The 23,122-nt window shown below is 43.8% G+C and overlaps 1 protein-coding gene across 1 annotated transcript; it reads right to left on the bottom strand.

Moving 5' to 3' along the window:
* Window positions 1–21,387: 21,387 nt before the first annotated feature.
* Window positions 21,388–22,314, bottom strand: LOC138637948 (taste receptor type 2 member 39-like). Its single transcript, XM_069726868.1, has one exon. The coding sequence runs from the start codon at window positions 22,312–22,314 to the stop codon at window positions 21,388–21,390; it is 927 nt and encodes a 308-aa protein (XP_069582969.1).
* Window positions 22,315–23,122: the final 808 nt, after the last annotated feature.

Raw genomic sequence — 23,122 nt, 5'->3', positions numbered from 1 at the left:
GAATATGGGAGCCTGCAGGAGGAAATCATTAGAGGACTCGGTAAGGAGCTGCATCGGTGGGAAAGGAGTGCCCCATCGTAAAGCAAGTATAATATTTGTTTTAATGTTTTTTAATCCTTCGGGTGAAACGTTGTGTGAGCTGTAAGTTTATAACTAAGAAACAAAGGCAGGAGTGGACTGGATCATCGTTGGAAACAGCAGAAGACAGCGAGGGATAATTTAATACACTCACCACACACATTAATGTTTAGGATAAGAGGGGGCAATAAAAGAAAACAAAACACAAAACTCTACAGTGAGATTTAGAATTCCATGTTTTTTTTATTTTTATATTTTTTTTTTCTAAATGTTACCATTATGTATTACATACTGTCAGGCCCCAGGCTCCATATTAATTCTCTGCATCTTTTATATGGAAACTTTCAAGCTTTTTAACAAATCTTTGGTTCCTTTTTGACCCTGTTACCTAGCCGAAAACATTGCACGTGATGGATATAAAAGCCATTAATAGGAATCATTTGACTAACGTGTCTCTTCCGATGCAAAGTTCTCCGGCTACAAATGTTTTTTTTCTGGTTGAGCATTAATGCAAAATTTGATATTTTACTAAAGTGAAATCTCGTTATAACCTGAAGATGACTCCTGATTAATTGCATTTTAACTCTTCATGCAGCAAACAATAATTACTGTATAGAAATACAATGTAGTAATAATCCACATTGCTATGACCTTCCTTCTTATACACAGAATCCTTCCCAGCAGTATTTTTGGGGATAATGATTGTCCATTTACATTAGAGAGTTTATATTTTGTTATATATTAGATATGTGGGTTTCTTGATTATTTATAAGTGAACGTTAATGTTGCATTATGGAAATAAGGGTAGTGGCAGCTCACCCTTACTCTGGTATTTCGAACCGACCCAGTTTAGGGACTGTAACAGGGTCTACCAAGCTGGGGTACCTCTTTCAGTGCCACCCCGTGTTTCAGGAGGTCCATTCTGCTTTGGCTGGAGTCTGAATGAAGGACACTGGCTGGAATTCCTTGGTTACCTTGGAGCATATAAAATATCACTGCTTCTCCACGTATTTCCAGTCTGACAACACTTTATTCACAGGACACTGAATATATCACACAGATATAGAGGGCAGGCCAGACATACATTACAATAGCCGCAGGGGGCCGGAGCCTGACGATATTTACTGTGGGAATTACAAAGGTGGGGGAAGGACAGAAGGGGGATAACTTTTTCCCTCTGCCCAGGGGCACATCCTGTGGGCTGATGCATCTCACATGGAACCTATTATACATGCATATAACTGCACAACATATTCTGAGTGCTGAGTGGTTCCGTAACACGTAACAGGGGCAAAAAAAGAAACCATTCCGGGTGTCTATGCCTTGGCCAAAATAACCACGAAGGTAAACCTGGGTGTATATAGTGCCAATCCACAACCCAATCTTGCCCCATGCTGCAATCGTCATATCGGAATTGCTTAAGCAATAATGTTTATTCTGATATTGGCTGACAAGCTGCAATGACAGACAAATAATTATTTATAGAAAAATAGTTTTTACAAAAAAATAAAAATCATTTTCTTGACATAGCAATGCAGATTCCCAGATGAGTGCATATCCTCATGGGGATTTCCATATAGAAGTGATTCACAGTGAAGTGAAGATAAAAAATATATATTTTAAAAATTATATTAAAAAAATGTAATAAAACATTCTGTATAGTATCCCTGGGGATCCTTAGATTCCCACTACACTGCTGAGTATGGGAGAGAACCAAGGGGTCAGAAGGGGTCTCGTGAATATTACATTATTGGGTTCATTTTGAATTCTACAATCAAACCCGCGACCAATCAGAAGCCGTGACGTCATGGAAGTCCCTAAACGCACTCATTTTAAGCAAAGAAGGCTGCCGGTTACCAGCGGTGATGTCCAGGGGCCTCCGGAGAGGTGAATATATCAATATTTTTTATTTTAATTCTTTATTTTACACCCTAATATGGATCCGATACCGATTCCCGATACCACAAAAGTATCGGAACTCGGTATCGGAATTCCGATACCGCAAGTATCGGCCGATACCCGATACTTGCGGTATCGGAATGCTCAACACTATCAATGTCTGATTGTACCAATTGATCCTTGAGGTTCCCACTTCTTCTATAAGAGAAGAGTGAAGGATGTTTAATTCCTCAACCTTTAGAAGACATTCAGTTAGCATATTCCAATCTTTATTTATCACATCCGCTATGTTCTTACTCTCCTCTGTATAAGTCGTTACCATTGGTACTCTCAACAATTCTTTTTTTGTGCTTTTATTCCGCAGCAATGATTTTCTATCCAGATTTTTTTTACCTTACTTTTTTGTAGTGTCAGTACTTTTTCAAGGTATCCCCTATCCTTCATTTTTTTTGACTAGAGTATCTGGGACCCCACCTAGATTTTCTTCCTCTCTTATTTTTCGTCGCACTCTTTTCGTCACACATAACGATAACGTTAACGATATCGTTGCTTTTTGTGACGTAGCAACGATATCGTTAACTAAATCGTTATGCGTGACAGCGACCAACGATCAGGCCCCTGCTGGGAGATCGTTGGTCGCTGGGGAATGATCAGGACTTTATTTCATTGCTGGATCACCCGCTGACATCGCTGAATCGGCGTGTGTGACGCCGATTCAGTGATGTCTTCACTGGTAACCAGGGTAAACATCGGGTTACTAAGCGCAGGGCCGCACTTAGAAACCCGATGTTTACCCTGGTTACCATTGAAAAAGTAACAGGAATGTGAGTATGTAGTGTTTTTTTAACTTTTACAATGGTAACCAGGGTAAACATCAGGTTACTAAGTGCGGCCCTGCGCTTAGTAACCCGATGTTTACCCTGGTTATCCGGGGACTTCGGCATCGTTGGTCGCTGGAGAGCTGTCTGTGTGACAGCTCTCTAGCGACCACACAATGACTTACCAACGATCACGGCCAGGTCGTATCGCTGGCCGTGATCGTTGGTAAATTGTTAAGTGTAACGGTACCTTTAGGAACCGGCTTAACTGTATAGATCTAATCATTTTTTGTGGATTTTGTCCGCTATACAATGAGTAATCATTTTTATCTGTTTGTTTTACATAAACGGTCGCATTGAGTATATTACTCTCTTGTGTAATCAAGACATTCAAGAATTGTACTCAAGAGGTTGAAGATACAAGTGTACATTTTATGGTTGGGTCTATCGTATTTAGATATTCATGAAAGGCACATAGTTCTTCCTGGGATCCTGTCTACAGGAGAAAGATGTCGTCTATGTATCTCCACCACCCCAATGTCAGTAGTGGTGGGACACATAGACAAGATCCTCCTCCAGGGTGCTCATTACTATGTTTGCATACTCTGGTGCCATATTGGCACCCAAGGTGGTACCATGTTGTTGCAGATAAAATTCATAACCAAATAGGAAATAATTTTGTCTCAATATGATATTCAAGATATCTATAATAAATGTTCTGCCTTCCACCAGCATGATCTGAGATAATAGTTTTTACTCTACAGCTCTAATACGCCCTCTCATGATCTAGTCATGTGTAAAATGAGACAACGTCAAAGGAAGCCATTATTACTTTCCTATTAAGATATATTTTTTGTAGTTCATTAAGGAAATCTGTGATATCTTGTATGAATGATTGAATGATGTGGTATTTTTTGCTACGGTGTTATGGATTTTGTCAAGAAATATATCCATTCTGCTAAAAATTGAGTCCACTCGGAGGCAATTGGGCATCCTGGTGGGTGTTTTAGGGACTTGTGAATTTTTGGAATGCTATATAGAACTGGTTTTCTTGGATTTCCTATAAATAAGAAGTCAAATAAATCCTGATCTATTGGTTTCATATTTAATGCCCCTTGTGAGCAATTTTTAATACATCTCATAATGTGAAATTTTGGGTCCCCATCTAGCTTCTGACAAACCTCTCTGTCATTAAGTTGTCTATTGATCTCTGATATATACATTTCCTTGTCCATGTCGATGACAGCTCCGCTTTTATCCACAGGCTTATCTGTAATGTCATCATCATGGACAAGTTCAGACAAAACCTTTGCTTTACCCATATGTTTGAAACCACTTTCAGCATTCCTGTCCCACTGTTGTAGTAAAAGCATCTATAACTGGTGCATTTGAAGGGGGAATAAAGCTGCTTTTATTTCTCAGTGCAACTTGGTGTAAATCAAATTTACATATTCTCGGTCCATGGCTAGGAGAAGAATTACTAAACCATTCTTTTAACCCCTTGCAGTCTGTGAAACCTCTGTGGTGTCTTCTGTGCCTGTTGTTGCTACTGCTGCTGATGTTACAAACAATTTTTTGAAATGGGGAGACTCTACGTTGGGTCTCCATCTGGTGGGTTGCCCTTGTAAGTAGGGCTCCCGGACAGACAGGTTTGCATTTACTTTCAGTCAACTACCCGTGTTATTTTCCTTATGTTTTTCTACCAATATTACTGTATGAAACTGAATTTTGTGCCATCTGAGTGTGGTTGGGGGTGTTGCATGAGGTGTGAGGTCTCCCACTTAAGAAGGCTTACACCGCTCCCCTATTCAACATTTGCGCCCTATGCTGTTCATGGATGAGAGGAGGTTCACTCTGAGCACATGTGAAAAATTTGAAAAAAATTGGGAAAATCAGATATTTCTTTGAACTGATCCTCATGATTAGCATATTTTGCATGTGTTGCAGGGTATTGTTTTCTCTTTTTCATTCATTGTTTTGTACAAATATACCAAGAACATTGCTTCAAAATGTTATCATTTATTTAAACATATGTAACAAATATACATATGTTTATGTTTATGTGTATATGGATACACATGATGAGAGCATTATACTGCCTCTGTACAAATCCCTAGTTAGACCGCACATGGAGTACTGTGTCCAGTTTTGGGCACCGGTGCTCAGGAAGGATATAATGGAACTAGAGAGAGTACAAAGGAGGGCAACAAAATTAATAAAGGGGATGGGAGAACTACAATACCCAGATAGATTAGCGAAATTAGGATTATTTAGTCTAGAAAAAAGACGACTGAGGGGCGATCTAATAACCATGTATAAGTATATAAGGGGACAATACAAATATCTCGCTGAGGATCTGTTTATACCAAGGAAGGTGACGGGCACAAGGGGGCATTCTTTGCGTCTGGAGGAGAGAAGGTTTTTCCACCAACATAGAAGAGGATTCTTTACTGTTAGGGCAGTGAGAATCTGGAATTGCTTGCCTGAGGAGGTGGTGATGGCGAACTCAGTCGAGGGGTTCAAGAGAGGCCTGGATGTCTTCCTGGAGCAGAACAATATTGTATCATACAATTATTAGGTTCTGTAGAAGGACGTAAATCTGGGGATTTATTATGATGGAATATAGGCTGAACTGGATGGACAAATGTCTTTTTTCGGCCTTACTAACTATGTTACTATGTTACTATATGTAAATATATGAGCACAAATGTCAATGTTACACATCAGTTTTTACAATGTCTAGATACCGTAAAATGCGACTACATAGGGATATAATGAAGACTTTTACAGAGATTACTAAAGCCCAAACCAGATCAAACATGATTCTTAACATATTAACTTTTTAAAAATTGACTTTACAATTTTATCAATAACTTTTGACATCACTAATACTATTTTGATCTGTACTAATAATGTAAGTAGTCAAAGAAAGTATTAACAATCCTTGAGGTCCCTCATATCCCCCTCCCTTTTATTCTTTCATCTGTCAGTTATCATGAGGAGACAAATGATGGATGCCGTTATGTAAAATGGCAGTGACAGAGCTGTTAAGCAGAATAATTAAAATGTCAGGATCCCTCTTTATGTCCAGATGACTGAAGATGACTGAAGAGGATGTGTATTGTCCACAGAGGGATACAAGAAAGGTCTTATTAGGGTCTGAAGTGGATCAAAGAACATCTGACACCTTTTACCGCTAGCCATGGTCACAGTACAATGAGAGAGCAGACAGTTTGGCTCTGGGAGAAAATATGGAATATTGGAATTTCTATACATCCAATAATAATGAGACATACATTATTGGCACTGGGATAACTAGGCAAAATACCCATATTTTTTCTCATAATTATAACCCCCACCAAAAGGCTCCAAATCCATAGGGCCCGTATACCCACCAGAAACTAGGCCATGTTCAGGCTCTAAGCGAAGATAATATCCCAATTCGAAAGATGACATCAGTCTCGACCTTCTGTGATCACACTATGAGGAGTTATTGCATAAATTGTGATTGTGGGACTCATGGTCTGATAAAATATCAATCCCAATTATCCTCAGTGTTCTTGCAGAGAGCTACATGTCGTTCATGTATGTATGCAGGGGCACTGTTTATCGACAGCCAAATCGAAGCGCTCTCCCTCTGTTAGGACTGGCGGAACGCACCAAGAAAGGTGATATAGATGTGTTCGCAGTCCGGGGTCCACCGTGCAGGTGAAAACCTGCTGCTAGTAAATACAGACTATATGGCGGTACACTAAAGTATATACACGTGGGTTCAACCTCACCCAGCGTGAAGGGAGCAATCCTGTTGCGTCACAGGATCGCGGTACCGCACCGAAAGCGTGAGCGAGTAGTCAGCGTACTTAACCCCAACTGGGATTGAAGTCCGATTAGACCCTCGCTGGCACTACACCATAACTGGGTGTGTAAGGAAACTAAGAATAAATATATAAATGCACAGGAGTGCGAGCAATGCCGCACTGACGGACGCCACCAACCACACTGGCTTGAGTATGGAAAGCGCAAGGCAAGCGCACGGCGCCGTACAGGCGGACACAGCAAGAGGACGCTGTAATGTGTGTATCGTGCAGATGATTAGTCGGGCGCTAGATAGCTACCAACATCCGCGAGCAGACAACAACTCTAGGGAGGGATATTTAGGAGCTTTCATCCATCGACATACATTCATCTACACACACACATATAACATTATGAGACAATACTAGCGCATGGCCGTGCGGTCATGCGCAGTTTATATAGTTGCAGCACAGGAAGTGGCTACAGCACTTTTGCCCTTCCAAGAACTGCCAAGAGGACCAATGGAATGTGCTGCAGAGCCTGAGCACATGACCCTCGATCTCCAACGGGAGATCTTACCCTGGGCATGCTCAGTACGTGCAGACAAGGACTTAGTCCCAGAGAAGTCCGCTCGCTGCTGACCAGCACTGACTTTAATGGCAGAGACTGGAGAAGCAGCAGCAACTCTTCGCACAGAGTGAGACTGAGCGAGACGCTGGGATCGATGTCCCTGCTGAGCAGACTCCACTGCGGCTGGAGGAGAATGGGAGACCGCAGCGGAGACGGATCGAGATTCCCCCTGTGCAGCAGAGGAAACTCGACTCCTAACATGGCCCCCCTCCTTGGGCCTCGCTACGTTCGATGGCAGCAATGAGCTGCGGAGCCCGAATGTGCTCAACAGGCTCCCAGGACCTGTCCTCGGGGCCATAACCCTTCCAGTATACCAAATAAAATTTTTTACCACGCACCACCTTGCACCCCAAGATAGCGTTCACCTCATAATCGTCCGTAGACGAACCCGATGTCCCAGCAGATGACTCGGAAAACCGGGACATATACACGGGTTTCAAGAGGGACACATGAAAGGTGTCGGTGATACCCAGGCGTGGCGGAAGGGCCAAACGATAGACCACAGGATTAACCTGCTCGAGGACCTTGAATGGGCCCAAGTAGCAAGGAGCAAATTTAGTGGACTCAACTCGCAGCCTGATGTTACGGGTGGAGAGCCACACCAAGTCGCCAGGAGCAAAGGTCGGAGCGGGGCGCCGATGAGCATCGGCGGAGGACCTCATTCTCTCCTTAGAGGCCAGAATGGCATCCTGAGTGCGGTCCCAAATATCCCGTGCCTCTACAGCCCAGTCTGCCACCCTGGAGTCGGCGGAAGACACGGGCATAGGCACAGGCACCCGTGGATGCTGACCATAGTTGAGGAGGAATGGGGTTTGTCCAGTGGAGTCGGCTACGGCGTTGTTCAGTGCAAACTCTGCCTATGATAGCAAGGATGCCCAGTCATCCTGCCTGGCTGAAACAAAATGTCGCAGGTATGTGACCAAGGTCTGGTTGGCCCTCTCTACCAACCCATTCGTCTCGGGATGATAAGCGGAAGAGAGATTCAACTCAATACTGAGAAGACGACAGAGCTCTCTCCAGAACCGAGATGCAAACTGGGGACCCCGGTCACTGACAATTTTGTCTGGCATACCATGCAGGCGGAAGATATGTCTAATGAACAATGCTGCCAAGGCCCGTGCAGAAGGTAACCACGGCAGCGGCACCAAATGTACCATTTTTGAGAAATGATCGGTGATGACCCAAATGATGGTACAGCCGCGAGACTTGGGCAAACCCACAACAAAGTCCATCCCGACCATCTCCCAGGGCCTATCTGCCACCGGCAAGGGATAGAGCAAACCAGCTGGCCTTTGACGCGGAGATTTATTTTTGGCGCAGGAAACACACGCCAGAACATAATCCCTGACATCCCGGACCATATGCGGCCACCAGTACGTCCTCGCCAGTAGCTCAGATGTCATCTTTGTCCCAAAGTGTCCACCCACCCTGGACGAATGAGCCCAAGAGAGAACCTCTGGTCGCAAATTAATGGGCACAAAAGTCTTGCCCGGAGGCACAGACTCTAGCGAAACCGGCGCCACGGTTCTCAGGCTCTCGGAAGGGACAATAAGCCGAGGCTCCTCTTCCTCCTCCTCAGTTGACATAAGGGAGCGAGAGAGAGCGTCAGCACGGATATTCTTCTCCCCGGCGAGATAATGAAGGGAGAAGTGGAACCGGGAGAAGAACAGGGACCATCTGGCCTGGCGAGAATTAGCCGCTGGACTGTCTGCAAATAGACCAAATTTTTGTAGTCTGTGTAAACTTGGAAGGGAAACCGCGCACCTTCCAGAAGGTGTCTCCACTCCGAAAAGGCCAACTTCATTGCTAGCAACTCCCTGTCCCCGATGGAGTAGTTCCTCTCCGCTGGCGAGAAGGTCTTGGAGAAGAAGAAGCATGGATGCTTCCGACCTTGAGCATCCTTTTGGTAGAGGACTGCTCCAGCACCAACGGACGAGGCATCCACCTCCATTAGGAATGGCTTATCCACATCGGGACGATGTAAGATGGGAGCGCTAGCAAAGTGGGACTTAATAGAAGTGAAGGCCTTGGAGACCTCTTCAGACCACAATTTGGGATTCGCTCCCTTCTTGGTGAGGGCTACCAAGGGAGCTACCAGAGTTGAGAAGTGGGGAATGAACTGGCGGTAATAGTTTATGAACCCCATAAAGCGCTGCACCGCTTTAAGAGAATGGGGCTCTTGCCAGTCCATCACAGCCTGTAGTTTGGCAGGATCCATAGCCAATCCCTGGGCGGAGATGATATAGCCCAGGAAAGGTAAGGACTCCTGCTCAAACACACACTTCTCCAACTTTGCATAAAGAGAGTTTGCCCGTAGGAGGTCGAAGACTCTGCCAACATCTCTCCGGTGGGAGTCAATATCTGGAGAAAAGATGAGAATATCATCCAGATAGACTACAACCAAGGTGGAAAGCATATCCCGGAAGATGTCGTTGACAAAGTCTTGGAAAACGGCAGGTGCATTACAGAGCCCGAAGGGCATCACCAGATACTCATAGTGCCCATCTCTGGTGTTAAATGCTGTTTTCCACTCGTCCCCCTCACGGATGCGAATCAGGTTATAAGCACCCCGCAGATCTAGTTTAGTAAACACTCTAGCTCCCCGAAGCCTATCGAAAAGCTCAGATATCAACGGCAATGGGTACTTGTTCTTAACTGTGATAGCATTAAGACCCCTGTAGTCTATGCATGGACGTAGTTCTCCATTCTTCTTCTGCACGAAAAAGAACCCTGCCCCAGCAGGTGACACTGACTTCCTGATGAACCCTCTTGCCAGATTCTCTTGTATGTACTGAGACATTGCCTCCGTTTCCGGGAGAGATAATGGATAGACTCGACCCCGGGGAGGCTCAGCACTAGGCAAGAGATCAATAGGACAGTCATAGGGGCGATGGGGCGGAAGAGTCTCCGCTGCCATTTTGGAGAACACGTCTGCATAAGACCAATATTGCTTGGGGAGAGAGGAGAGATCTGCGGGTACTTCTGTAGTAGTAACCTGAACGCACTCTCGATGACACCTGTTCCCACAAGATTCACCCCATCCCAGAATTCTGCCTGAGGACCACTCGATGTGAGGAGAGTGGTACCGTAACCAAGGTATCCCCAAGAGAACCTCATCAATTCCCTCAGGAATGACGAGTAGAGATATAATCTCCTGATGAGATGGTGACATGGACAGAGTAAAAGGGATAGTTTGATGTGTAATCTGTGTGGGCAGTGTCGACCCATTCACCACTCGTACCGTTACTGGTTGAGATAGCATGACCAGAGGAATTGCGTGACGCTGGGCAAAGGCTGAAGACATAAAATTGCCCTCCGCCCCAGAATCCACGCAGAGTTCCACCGAGTGAGAGGATGAGCCCAATGTTATTGTCCCCTTAAAGGACAATTTGGAGGCAAACGTCGCCGTGTCTAGTGCACCTCCACCAACTACCACTAGACGCTGACTTTTCCTCGACCGCTGGAGACATCTGGAGGCAAGATGTCCAGACTGTTGGCAAAGATGACAAATCTGGAGTGCACGAGCGGTCCAGGACTTAGATCCTGCTCGAGACTCTACCACAGGCTCATGGGGCTCAGGAGCCTGGTCTGGAGATTCCAAAGGTTTGGCGAAGGTGGGAGCCAGCCGAAACCTCTGCCTACACTGGGCTCGCTCTAACCTCCGCTCGTGAAAACGGAGATCAATACGAGTGGATAGAGTAATTAATTCCTCCAGTGTGGCGGGAATCTCCCTAGTGGCCAGGGCATCCTTAACGTGGTCAGCCAGCCCCCTCCAAAATATTGGAATGAGGGCTTTATCCGACCACTCCAGCTCAGATGCTAAGGTGCGGAAGTGGACGGCAAAATGACTGACCAAGGACGAGCCCTGAGTCAATGCCAACAATTGGAGCGCCGTATCATGGGTGACACGAGGTCCCAAAAAGACCTGTTTCAGAGTGCTCAGAAACAACGGAGCACTTTGCACCACATGATCGCTACGCTCCCATAGCGGCGTAGCCCACTGCAACGCTCTGTCCGACAGAAGAGACACTATAAATCCCACCTTAGCCCGCTCTGTAGGGAAACGAGAGGCCAGAAGCTCGAGATGGATAGAGCACTGACTCACGAAACCCCTACAAGACTTACTGACACCAGAGAATTTCTCTGGAAGCAGGAGGCGAGTTAGAGTCGGGACAGGAGCGGCAGTGGACAAAGTGGCTGCAGCAACACTAGCAGCCTGAACAGCGACAGCAGTGACATCCACAGCTGAAGTTGAACGCTCAAGAGCCGCCAACCTTCCCTCCAGCTGCTGAATGTACCGTGTTGTGAATTCTGTGGCTGAATTCACTCCTGTGGTCACAAGTGGTACTGCAGCTTCTGAGCTTCCTCCCTCAGGTGTTCTGGTGAGCTCGTTAACTGCTTCATTACTTAACTCCGCCTGATGCTGCTATCCTTGCTCCTTGTCAATGTTTCAGTGTTGGATCTGAGCTTCTCCTGATTGTTCCTGTGACCTGCTGCTCTGTATAGCTAAGTGCTTTTTGCTTTTTTGTTGCTTTTTTTCTGTCCAGCTTGTCTTTTGTTTTGCTGGAAGCTCTGAGACGCAAAGGGTGTACCGCCGTGCCGTTAGTTCGGCACGGTGGTTTTTTTTTGCCCCCTTTGCGTGGTTTTGCTTTAGGGTTTTTTGTAGACTGCAAAGTTCGCTTTACTGTCCTCGCTCTGTCCTAGAATATCGGGCCCCACTTTGCTGAATCTATTTCATCCCTACGTTTTGTCTTTTCATCTTACTCACAGTCATTATATGTGGGGGGCTGCCTTTTCTTTTGGGGAATTTCTCTGGGGCAAGTCAGGCCTATTTTTCTATCTTCAGGCTAGCTAGTTTCTTAGGCTGTGCCGAGTTGCCTAGGTAGTTGTTAGGCGCAATCCACAGCCGCTTTTAGTTGTGTTTAGGATAGGATCAGGTGTGCAGTCTACAGAGTTTCCACGTCTCAGAGCTCGTTCTTGTATTTTTGGGTATTTGTCAGATCACTGTGTGCGCTCTGATCGCTTTGCACACTGTGTTTCTGGATTGCCTTCATAACACCTGTCATTAGCAAACATAACAGTACAAGGAGCCCAACTAATGATTCTCAATAGAGGGAAAGAAAAAGTTCTGACATCATTTTTTTTTTTTTCTGCTCTGTGTTCACTTTTTTTTTTTTCCCCTAGACATTTGGGTGATTCTGGACACAGGTGTGGACATGGATATTCAGGGTCTGTGCTCTTCAATGGATAATCTCGTTATAAATGTACAAAAAATTCAAGATACTATTGATCAGAAATCTATGTTGGAACCAAGAATTCCTATTCCTGATTTGTTTTTTGGAGATAGAACTAAGTTTCTAAGTTTCAAAAATAATTGTAAGCTATTTCTGGCCTTGAAACCTCATTCTTTTGGTAATCCTATTCAACAGGTTTTGATTATTATTTCTTTTTTGCGCGGCGACCCTCAAGACTGGGCATTTTCTCTTGCGCCAGGAGACCCTGCATTGAGTAGTGTCGATGCGTTTTTCCTGGCGCTCGGATTGCTGTACGATGAGCCTAATTCAGTGGATCAGGCTGAGAAAAATTTGCTGGCTTTGTGCCAGGGTCAGGATGATCTAGAAGTATATTGTCAGAAATTTAGGAAATGGTCAGTACTCACTCAGTGGAATGAATCTGCGCTGGCAGCTTTGTTCAGAAAGGGTCTCTCTGAGGCTCTTAAGGATGTCATGGTGGGATTTCCTATGCCTGCTGGTTTGAATGAGTCTTTGTCTTTGGCCATTCAGATCGGTCGACGCTTGCGCGAGCGTAAATCTGTGCACCATTTGGCGGTACTGCCTGAGGTTAAACCTGAGCCTATGCAGTGCGATAGGACTATGACTAGAGTTGAACGGCAGGAATACAGACGTCTGAATGGTCTGTGTTTCTACTGTGGTGATTCCACTCATGCTATTTCTGATTGTCCTAAGCGCACTAAGCGGTCCGCTAGGTCTGCCGTCATTGGTACTGTACAGTCCAAATTCCTTCTGTCCATTACCTTGATATGCTCTTTGTCGTCGTTTTCTGTCATGGCGTTTGTGGATTCGGGCGCTGCCCTGAATCTGATGGATTTGGATTATGCTAAACGTTGTGGGTTTTTCTTGGAGCCTTTGCGGTGTCCTATTCCATTGAGAGGAATTGATGCTACACCTTTGGCCAAGAATAAACCTCAATACTGGGCCCAGCTGACCATGTGCATGGCTCCTGCACATCAGGAAGTTATTCGCTTTCTGGTGTTGCATAATCTGCATGATGTGGTCGTGTTGGGGTTGCCATGGCTACAAACCCATAATCCAGTATTGGATTGGAATTCCATGTCGGTATCCAGCTGGGGTTGTCAGGGGGTACATGGTGATGTTCCATTTTTGTCGATTTCGTCATCCACCCCTTCTGAGGTCCCAGAGTTCTTGTCTGATTATCAGGATGTATTTGAAGAGCCCAAGTCCGATGCTCTACCTCCGCATAGGGATTGTGATTGTGCTATCAATTTGATTCCTGGTAGTAAATTCCCTAAAGGTCGATTATTTAATTTATCCGTGCCCGAACACGCCGCTATGCGCAGTTATGTGAAGGAATCCCTGGAGAAGGGACATATTCGCCCATCGTCATCACCACTGGGAGCAGGGTTCTTCTTTGTAGCCAAGAAGGATGGTTCGCTGAGACCGTGTATTGATTACCGCCTTCTTAATAAGATCACTGTTAAATTTCAGTATCCCTTGCCATTGTTATCTGACTTGTTTGCTCGGATTAAGGGGGCTAGTTGGTTCACTAAGATATATCTTCGTGGTGCGTATAATCTGGTGAGAATCAGGCAAGGAGATGAATGGAAAACTGCATTCAATACGCCCGAGGGTCATTTTGAGTATCTAGTGATGCAGTTCGGACTTGCCAATGCTCCATCTGTGTTTCAGTCTTTTATGCATGACATCTTCCGTGAGTATCTGGATAAATTCCTGATTGTTTACTTGGATGACATTTTGATCTTCTCAGATGATTGGGAGTCTCATGTGAAGCAGGTCAGAATGGTTTTTCAGGTCCTGCGTGCTAACTCTTTGTTTGTGAAGGGATCAAAGTGTCTCTTCGGTGTGCAGAAAGTTTCATTTTTGGGGTTCATCTTTTCCCCTTCTACTATCGAGATGGATCCAGTTAAGGTCCAAGCCATCCAGGATTGGATTCAGCCGACATCTCTGAAAAGTCTGCAAAAGTTCCTGGGCTTTGCTAATTTTTATCGTCGCTTCATCTGTAATTTTTCTAGCATTGCCAAACCATTGACCGATTTGACCAAGAAGGGTGCTGATTTGGTTAATTGGTCTTCTGCTGCTGTGGAAGCTTTTCAGGAGTTGAAGCGTCGTTTTTGTTCTGCCCCTGTGTTGTGTCAGCCAGATGTTTCTCTTCCGTTCCAGGTCGAGGTTGATGCTTCTGAGATTGGAGCAGGGGCGGTTTTGTCACAGAGAGGTTCTGATTGCTCAGTGATGAAACCATAGTAACATAGTAACATAGTAACATAGTAACATAGTTAGTAAGGCCGAAAAAAGACATTTGTCCATCCAGTTCAGCCTGTATTCCATCATAATAAATCCCCAGATCTACGTCCTTCTACAGAACCTAATTGTATGATACAATATTGTTCTGCTCCAGGAAGACATCCAGGCCTCTCTTGAACCCCCCGACTGAGTTCGCCATCACCACCTCCTCAGGCAAGCAATTCCAGATTCTCACTGCCCTAACAGTAAAGAATCCTCTTCTATGTTGGTGGAAAAACCTTCTCTCCTCCAGACGCAAAGAATGCCCCCTTGTGCCCGTCACCTTCCTTGGTATAAACAGATCCTCAGCGAGATATTTGTATTGTCCCCTTATATACTTATACATGGTTATTAGATCGCCCCTCAGTCGAAACCATGTGCTTTCTTTTCCAGGAAGTTTTCGCCCGCTGAGCGTAATTATGATGTGGGCAATCGAGAGTTGCTGGCCATGAAGTGGGCATTCGAGGAGTGGCGTCATTGGCTTGAAGGAGCTAAGCATCGCGTGGTGGTAATGACTGATCATAAGAACTTGACTTATCTCGAGTCTGCCAAGTGCTTGAATCCTAGACAGGCCCGTTGGTCGTTATTTTTTGCCCGCTTCGACTTTGTGATTTCGTACCTTCCGGGCTCTAAAAATGTGAAGGCGGATGCTCTGTCTAGGAGTTTTGTGCCCGACTCTCCAGGTTTATCTGAGCCAGCGGGTATCCTCAAGGAAGGAGTCATTGTGTCTGCCATCTCCCCTGATTTGCGGCGGGTGCTGCAAAAATTTCAGGCGAATAAACCTGATCGTTGTCCAGCAGAGAAACTGTTCGTCCCTGATAGGTGGACTAATAAACTTATCTCTGAACTTCATTGTTCGGTGTTGGCTGGTCATCCTGGAATCTTTGGTACCAGAGAGTTAGTGGCTAGATCCCTCTGGTGGCCATCTCTGTCACGGGATGTACGTACTTTTGTGCAGTCCTGTGGGATTTGTGCTAGGGCTAAGCCCTGCTGTTCTCGTGCCAGTGGGTTGCTTTTGCCCTTGCCGGTCCCAAAGAGGCCTTGGACACATATTTCAATGGATTTCATTTCTGACCTTCCCGTTTCTCAAAAGATGTCAGTCATTTGGGTGGTCTGTGATCGCTTTTCTAAAATGGTCCATCTGGTGCCCTTGGCTAAATTGCCTTCCTCCTCTGATTTGGTACCTTTGTTCTTTCAGCATGTGGTTCGGTTGCATGGCATTCCTGAGAATATTGTCTGACAGAGGTTCCCAGTTTGTTTCAAGGTTCTGGCGAGCCTTTTGTGGTAGGATGGGCATTGACCTATCCTTTTCCTCGGCTTTCCATCCTCAGACTAATGGCCAGACCGAACGAACCAATCAGACCTTGGAAACATATCTGAGATGTTTTGTTTCTGCAGACCAGGATGATTGGGTGTCCTTTTTGCCGTTGGCTGAGTTCGCCCTTAATAATCGGGCCAGCTCGGCTACCTTGGTTTCTCCATTTTTTTGCAATTCTGGGTTCCATCCTCGTTTCTCTTCAGGACAGGTTGAGTCTTCGGACTGTCCTGGTGTGGATTCTGTGGTGGATAGGTTGCAGCAGATCTGGACTCAGGTAGTGGACAATTTGATCTTGTCCCAGGAGAAAGCTCAACTTTTCGCTAATCGCAGACGCCGTGTGGGTCCCCGACTTCGTGTTGGGGATCTGGTTTGGTTATCTTCTCGTCATATTCCTATGAAGGTTTCCTCTCCTAAATTTAAACCTCGTTTTATTGGTCCGTATAGGATTTCTGAGGTTCTCAATCCTGTGTCTTTTCGTTTGACCCTCCAAGACTCCTTTTCCATACATAATGTATTCCATAGGTCGTTGTTGCGGAGATACGTGGCACCTATGGTTCCATCTGTTGAGCCTCCTGCCCCGGTTTTGGTGGAGGGGGAATTGGAGTATATTGTGGAGAAGATTTTGGATTCTCGTGTTTCTAGACGGAAACTCCAGTATCTGGTTAAATGGAAGGGTTATGCTCAGGAAGATAATTCCTGGGTTTTTGCCTCTGATGTTCATGCTTCCGATCTTGTTCGTGCCTTTCATGCGGCTCATCCTGGTCGGCCTGGGGGCTCTGGTGAGGGTTCGGTGACCCCTCCTCAAGGGGGGGGTACTGTTGTGAATTCTGTGGCTGAATTCACTCCTGTGGTCACAAGTGGTACTGCAGCTTCTGAGCTTCCTCCCTCAGGTGTTCTGGTGAGCTTGTTAACTGCTTCATTACTTAACTCCGCCTGATGCTGCTATCCTTGCTCCTTGTCAATGTTTCAGTGTTGGATCTGAGCTTCTCCTGATTGTTCCTGTGACCTGCTGCTCTGTATAGCTAAGTGCTTTTTGCTTTTTTGTTGCTTTTTTTCTGTCCAGCTTGTCTTTTGTTTTGCTGGAAGCTCTGAGACGCAAAGGGTGTACCGCCGTGCCAATAGTTCGGCACGGTGGGTTTTTTTTGCCCCCTTTGCGTGGTTTTGCTTTAGGGTTTTTTGTAGACTGCAAAGTTCGCTTTACTGTCCTCGCTCTGTCCTAGAATATCGGGCCCCACTTTGCTGAATCTATTTCATCCCTACGTTTTGTCTTTTCATCTTACTCACAGTCATTATATGTGGGGGGCTGCCTTTTCCTTTGGGGAATTTCTCTGGGGCAAGTCAGGCCTATTTTTCTATCTTCAGGCTAGCTAGTTTCTTAGGCTGTGCCGAGTTGCCTAGGTAGTTGTTAGGCGCAATCCACAGCCGCTTTTAGTTGTGTTTAGGATAGGATCAGGTGTGCAGTCTACAGAGTTTCCACGTCTCAGAGCTCGTTCTTGTATTTTTGGGTATTTGTCAGATCACTGTGTGCGCTCTGATCGCTTTGCACACTGTGTTTCTGGATTGCCTTCATAACACCTGTCATTAGCAAACATAACAGTACCGCTGTGAACGCTGATCGTCCATCATTTACTAGCCAGACCCTGGCGCTAGTATTCTGTTAGGACTGGCGGAACGCACCAAGAAAGGTGATATAGATGCGTTCGCAGTCCGGGGTCCACCGTGCAGGTGAAAACCTGCTGCTAGTAAATACAGACTATATGGCGGTACACTAAAGGTTCAACCTCACCCAGCGTGAAGGGAGCAATCCTGTTGCGTCACAGGATCGCGGTACCGCACCTAAAGCGCGAGCGAGTAGTCAGCGTACTTAACCCCAACTGGGATTGAAGTCCGATTAGACCCTCGCTGGCACTACACCACAACTGGGTGTGTAAGGAAACTAAGTATAAATATATAAATGCACAGGAGTGCGAGCAATGCCGCACCCTCGGCTAAACTGATTCATCTCTACGATCGGTGTAGTAAGTTCTCCTTATATTTTATGTAACTTTTTATGCTGTATTGTTTTGTCCCCCTTGTAAATTTTTTTCTACATTTTTCATAAACACGGTCTCCCTTTGGATTAAGTATAACATTTAATAGTTCTGTTCCTTCTATTCTGTAAACCGCGCCTCGAAGTGATAGCTACAGGACGGCGTCTAATCGACCAAAACAGATTAGTGGTGGCAGCGAGTAGTCTGGGGTTATCGGAGAGTTAGCTGTGAACGTACCGGGGTGTGTACACATATTCCATGTGTTGGAATCCGGAGGTGTATATGCCGAGTGCTCACTGTTAATTTTCCGATAGCCAGCCTAGTGTTGCTAACAGGCTAGGACCTTCTACGTTGATCATCGGCCAATCGTGTAATTGTCCGGACGATAGGGGGCAGCAGAAAGTGGTTTGCTTGAAAGCCGCTGGTACTCGTGGCCTTCCCGGCCTGTGATATCAGGGATTTGAGGGATTGAGAAAGTCCTGACAAATATTACATCCCTGAAAGTTACTAATAATGTTTCCTGGCCAAAAACGTTATTGACCTGTAGGTATAGGAGTCACTATGAAGGTAAATAGCATTAAAGAGGACCAGTCAGCAGGATTGCACACAGTACGCCGCCTCCCACTACGAATGCACTGCTTGCTCAATGATGGCGGTGGCATGGAATTTAAAAAAAAGGCAGTGACCTGAACAAGAAGCAGAGGAAGCAGGTGGGGGCAGAGAATGAGAAGAAGAACCTGCCCCCTTGTCCCGCCTCGAAGCACCCAGAAGCACAGAAGACGCCATTTTATTAAAATTTCATAAGGTGAGTATTAAACAACCATTGAGAGGACTCCAACACATCAGGTATTTTTTTGCTGTGTGTGAAAAATTTCAAAAATGTTATTAAGGTACTGCTAATGCAGTATGGCCACGTTCACACTTTCAGTATTTGGTTGCTGAAATTACTGGCTTGCTCGCTGAGTGTTCAACTGTTTTTAAAATGGCGCTGAGCTTTTTCTTTTTCAATTCTCGCTAATCAACTTACAAATTGTTCGAATTCGTGGAGACCTCAGAATTTGAGTAAATTATACTTGAAGTCGATCCTGCGAGGATTGATTCCCTCATATCCAGTAAATAGTGTTTTCTGAACATCACAGGTTCTCTTTAAAGAAATATTAAACCATAAAATCAATAAAATAAATAAAGTCTACAGTTTTTGACGCATTATTGTAGAAACCTTACAAAGATCACAAGTGATTTCTTTAAAATTATTTTATTGTTTGGCTTGCAGGAAGCGGAAGAGGAATAGGCATTGGAAAACTGGTCAACATTTCTGTTTACCTGCTTCAGTCAGTTTTCCCGTAGCCAGAGTCAAGTAGGGATAAGATGTCAATTTTTCTACAACAGATTCCTTGTCAGAGCAACTTGTTTACATTGCACAGAAAAATCAAGCTTTCAAGCTCTATCAAATCGAATAAAGCAATGCAAATGCTCTTAATATATTACATATTAATAGTAACTACCAAATAAGTATTTTAATTAATTACTTAACAACACCACAATTTTCTAAAATTAAAATATTTGAAAAACAGACATATATTGACTTTTACATGCATAATATAATAAAATTTTAAGATTTAATTGTTACATTTTTAATTACATAAATATTAAACCTCACGCATCCCCCCCCCCCCCAAAAAAAAAGAAGCAAAACAAATGAGAAAGAAAGCTCTTCAAACAAAACATCATGTACTAAACACAAACACAAAAAATCTACCAGGTCATGACTAGAGGAACAATGTCCCGGTCTTAAACTTGTTTATTTTCCAGATTAGGCTGGTGTTTCTAGAAGAAGTGTTCCCATATGGAACTTTTATTGAATAACAGTAGGATATGTCATAAAAGTCATATTTGGTGGAACCCATTTCTATCTTTAATCCTGGATTTCTTATCAGATAACCTGTAATTTGTATGTACAGTTAAGTCCATATATATTTGGACAGAGACAACATTTTTCTAATTTTGGTTATAGACATTACCACAATGAATTTTAAACAAAACAATTAGATGCAGTTGAAGTTCAGCCTACCAGCTTTCATTTGAGGGTATCCACATTAAAATTGGATGAAGGGTTTGGGAGTTTCAGCTCCTTAACATGCACCACCCTGTTTTTAACTTCAACTGCACCTGAATTGTTTTGTTTAAAATTCATTGTGGTAATGTCTATAACCAAAATTAGAAAAATGTTGTCTCTGTCCAAATATATATGGACCTAACTGTATTTACCCATAGTTACATTTGCAAATAAAAGAGCTTGAAGGGGTTGTCCAAATATATACAGTGGGGGAAATAAGTATTTGATCAACTGCCGATTTTGTATGTTTTCCCAAATACAAAGAATAGAGAGAGCTGTAATTTTAATCATAGGTACACTTCACCTGTGAGAGAGAGAATGTAAACATAAAAAACAGAAAATCATATTGTAGGATTTTTACATAATTATTTTGCATTTTATAGCATGAAATAAGTATTTGATCACCGAACGAAATCTTTATCTGTCAAAAAGACACCTGTCCACACTTTCAATCAATTACACTCTAACCTTTCCACCATGGCCAAGGCCAAAGAGCTGTCTAAAGACGCCAGGGATAAAATTGTAGACTTGAACAAGGCTGGGATGGGCTACAGCACAATAAGCAATCAGCATCAAATTGTAGCCAGCTGCAGGCTGTGGACTAATTTGGAGAAAAGGGACCTATTCATATCAGTGAAGTTTAGATGAAGAACGGAGTACATGGCTGATCTCCTAGGACATACATAGAAAAATTCTTTCTAATTGCTATGGCTTGTCAGTTTTTGGTTAAATAAATTTTGGATTCTCACCAGTGATGATTTGCATAGCTCCGCCTACTGCAGAGGATTCTGGGTAAACCTGCTATTCTTTGTATTATGCTGCTTGCAAGTACTTTCCATTTCAGGAAAGCATCCACTATGTATTTCCTTTAAGTAGAGGGCTTTTCGGTCTCTTTCGTCCCGCTACATTTAGCCCAACTTGGGTGTCTCCCTAAGGTGGCTAGCACATATGTATCACCAGTGGTTCTCAAATTCTTGTCTTCCTTCTTCATTTCATAAATTTTTATTGTCAAAAGTTTAGTAATGATCATCAGAATTGGTTCCATCGAAATGAATGTTACTGTTGAGTTGTCAGGAGAGTTGAAACCATCTCTCCATAGAGTTAAAGGCAATACAAATGCGATGGATGGAAACACTAAGTGACATTATGGAGTTTCCTGCTTAAAATTTCCTAACCGAGCACAAGAAAAGACAACAAGGAACGATTTTCTGAGCTCTTTGTTGCAGTAAATTATAGAAATTGAGTGTAGACTTGGGTAGGCACACATGAAAGTAACAGTTATGAAATTAAAACCATATGTTCTCAAGAAACTAACTAATGGTGAATAGATATAAACTACTAAATGCAGAGTATAAAACACTAAGAATAAGATCATACACCGAATAACACCGATGTGAATGTCTTTTTGAGCGTCGTTGAAGCTGGAGTTTCGACTGCTCATGTTTCTGGTGTGTCTCAGAAGTGACAAAATGATGAGCGAAATGGAGACGCAAACTATCAAGAATGGTATGATGGATCCAGCAAAGATGATAATGAACAGTTTGACATTTATTTCCATGGTTCTTTTTCCACAATCAGTGCCATTAATATTCCGATTAGAAAACAGAACCCATCTATAAGGCAAACTGGAAAGAAAGGAGATGACCATTGAGATGAGAAGCATCCAGGGGGCCAACTTGGAGATGTTCATCTTGAGTCTGATGAAGAGTCTGCTGCTGTAGTTCGTGATTTTCACACCATAGAAGACACTTAGCACCGAGCCCCACCACAGACTGCAGAAGTCTATAAAGATAATAACTGTTTCTCTGTATTCGAGTTTATATATTTGAAAAACATAAAAATCAGATATGATAAAAATCATAAGCTCCATATACACAAATAGATGTATGAGTCTCACCAGTCCCAAGCTGGTAATGAGGACATCCTTTGCTTGAAGAGTTTGACGTTTAATCCACCAAAACAAGTTTATTATGACAATAAATCCATTTAGTAGCATTCCGATGATGATTATGAGGAGAGAAATGGATAAAAGAACTAATGTTTCTGGAAGCGAGTTATATTCAAGGATCATGTTCTGAATGATATCTGATTTTCGTGGAGAAGCCAACACCAGATCACCCGTGTGAATTATAGACAAGTCAGTCTGTGTCTACAGTATGATGGCTTACAGTGATACCAAGGCGGAAGAGACCTTGGTTTATTGGTTTCATGTTTTGCATATTATTTGTCTGCAAATCTAAAAATATCGAATATAGTTGGATTTACATGTAAAATGTTTCACAAGTCAAAAACATGAAAAGGAGTCTACAAACTAATTTATAAATGGTAGAACACCTTGGCCACCCCGTAAGACTGTATTGTAGATGATGATTACTCTTAAGTTTTGCACTAGTTATAATAATCTTCAAAGCCGTTTACCGAGGGCAGAAAATGGAATACTCCGTGTCCTATTAGTTTGAAGTTAACAGTTGAAAGCAAATATTGGGATTCTTGGTGGTCTAGTGATGTCATACTAACATGTCCCTAGTGGTCTAGGGCCAAATAATGTTGATATCAGCATTTATGTGGATCTAGGTTTTCATGGAATCATAGAATGTTGGAGTTGGAAGTGACCTCCTGCTCAATGGAGGATTCACTAAACCATCTCAGACAGATGTCTGCCCAGCCTCTGTTTGAAGGCTTCCATTGAAGGAGAACTCACCATTAGTGATGAGCGAGCTCAAAAATGCCCAGGTACTTTGAGTCGTGACTCAAGTCGAGAAAATCATAATGCTCTGGTGCTTGATCTGAGTAAAGAGTATATTCGATGTCAATGGGAAACGCAAGTTATTTTTTGTTGCCCCCCCATGGAGATCTGTAGGGAGTCTAAAAATTAATTA

This window comes from Ranitomeya imitator, chromosome 5, assembly GCF_032444005.1.
Source record: "Ranitomeya imitator isolate aRanImi1 chromosome 5, aRanImi1.pri, whole genome shotgun sequence".
Taxonomy (NCBI): Eukaryota; Metazoa; Chordata; class Amphibia; order Anura; family Dendrobatidae; genus Ranitomeya; species Ranitomeya imitator.
Note: the sequence above shows the minus strand (reverse complement) of the source record. Positions and strands in the feature narration are given on the sequence as shown.

What these genes read in the sequence shown, in the direction of transcription:
- LOC138637948 (XM_069726868.1), bottom strand. Translation starts at nt 22,314, where the DNA reads ATGATCCTTGAATATAACTCGCTTCCAGAAACATTAGTTCTTTTATCC.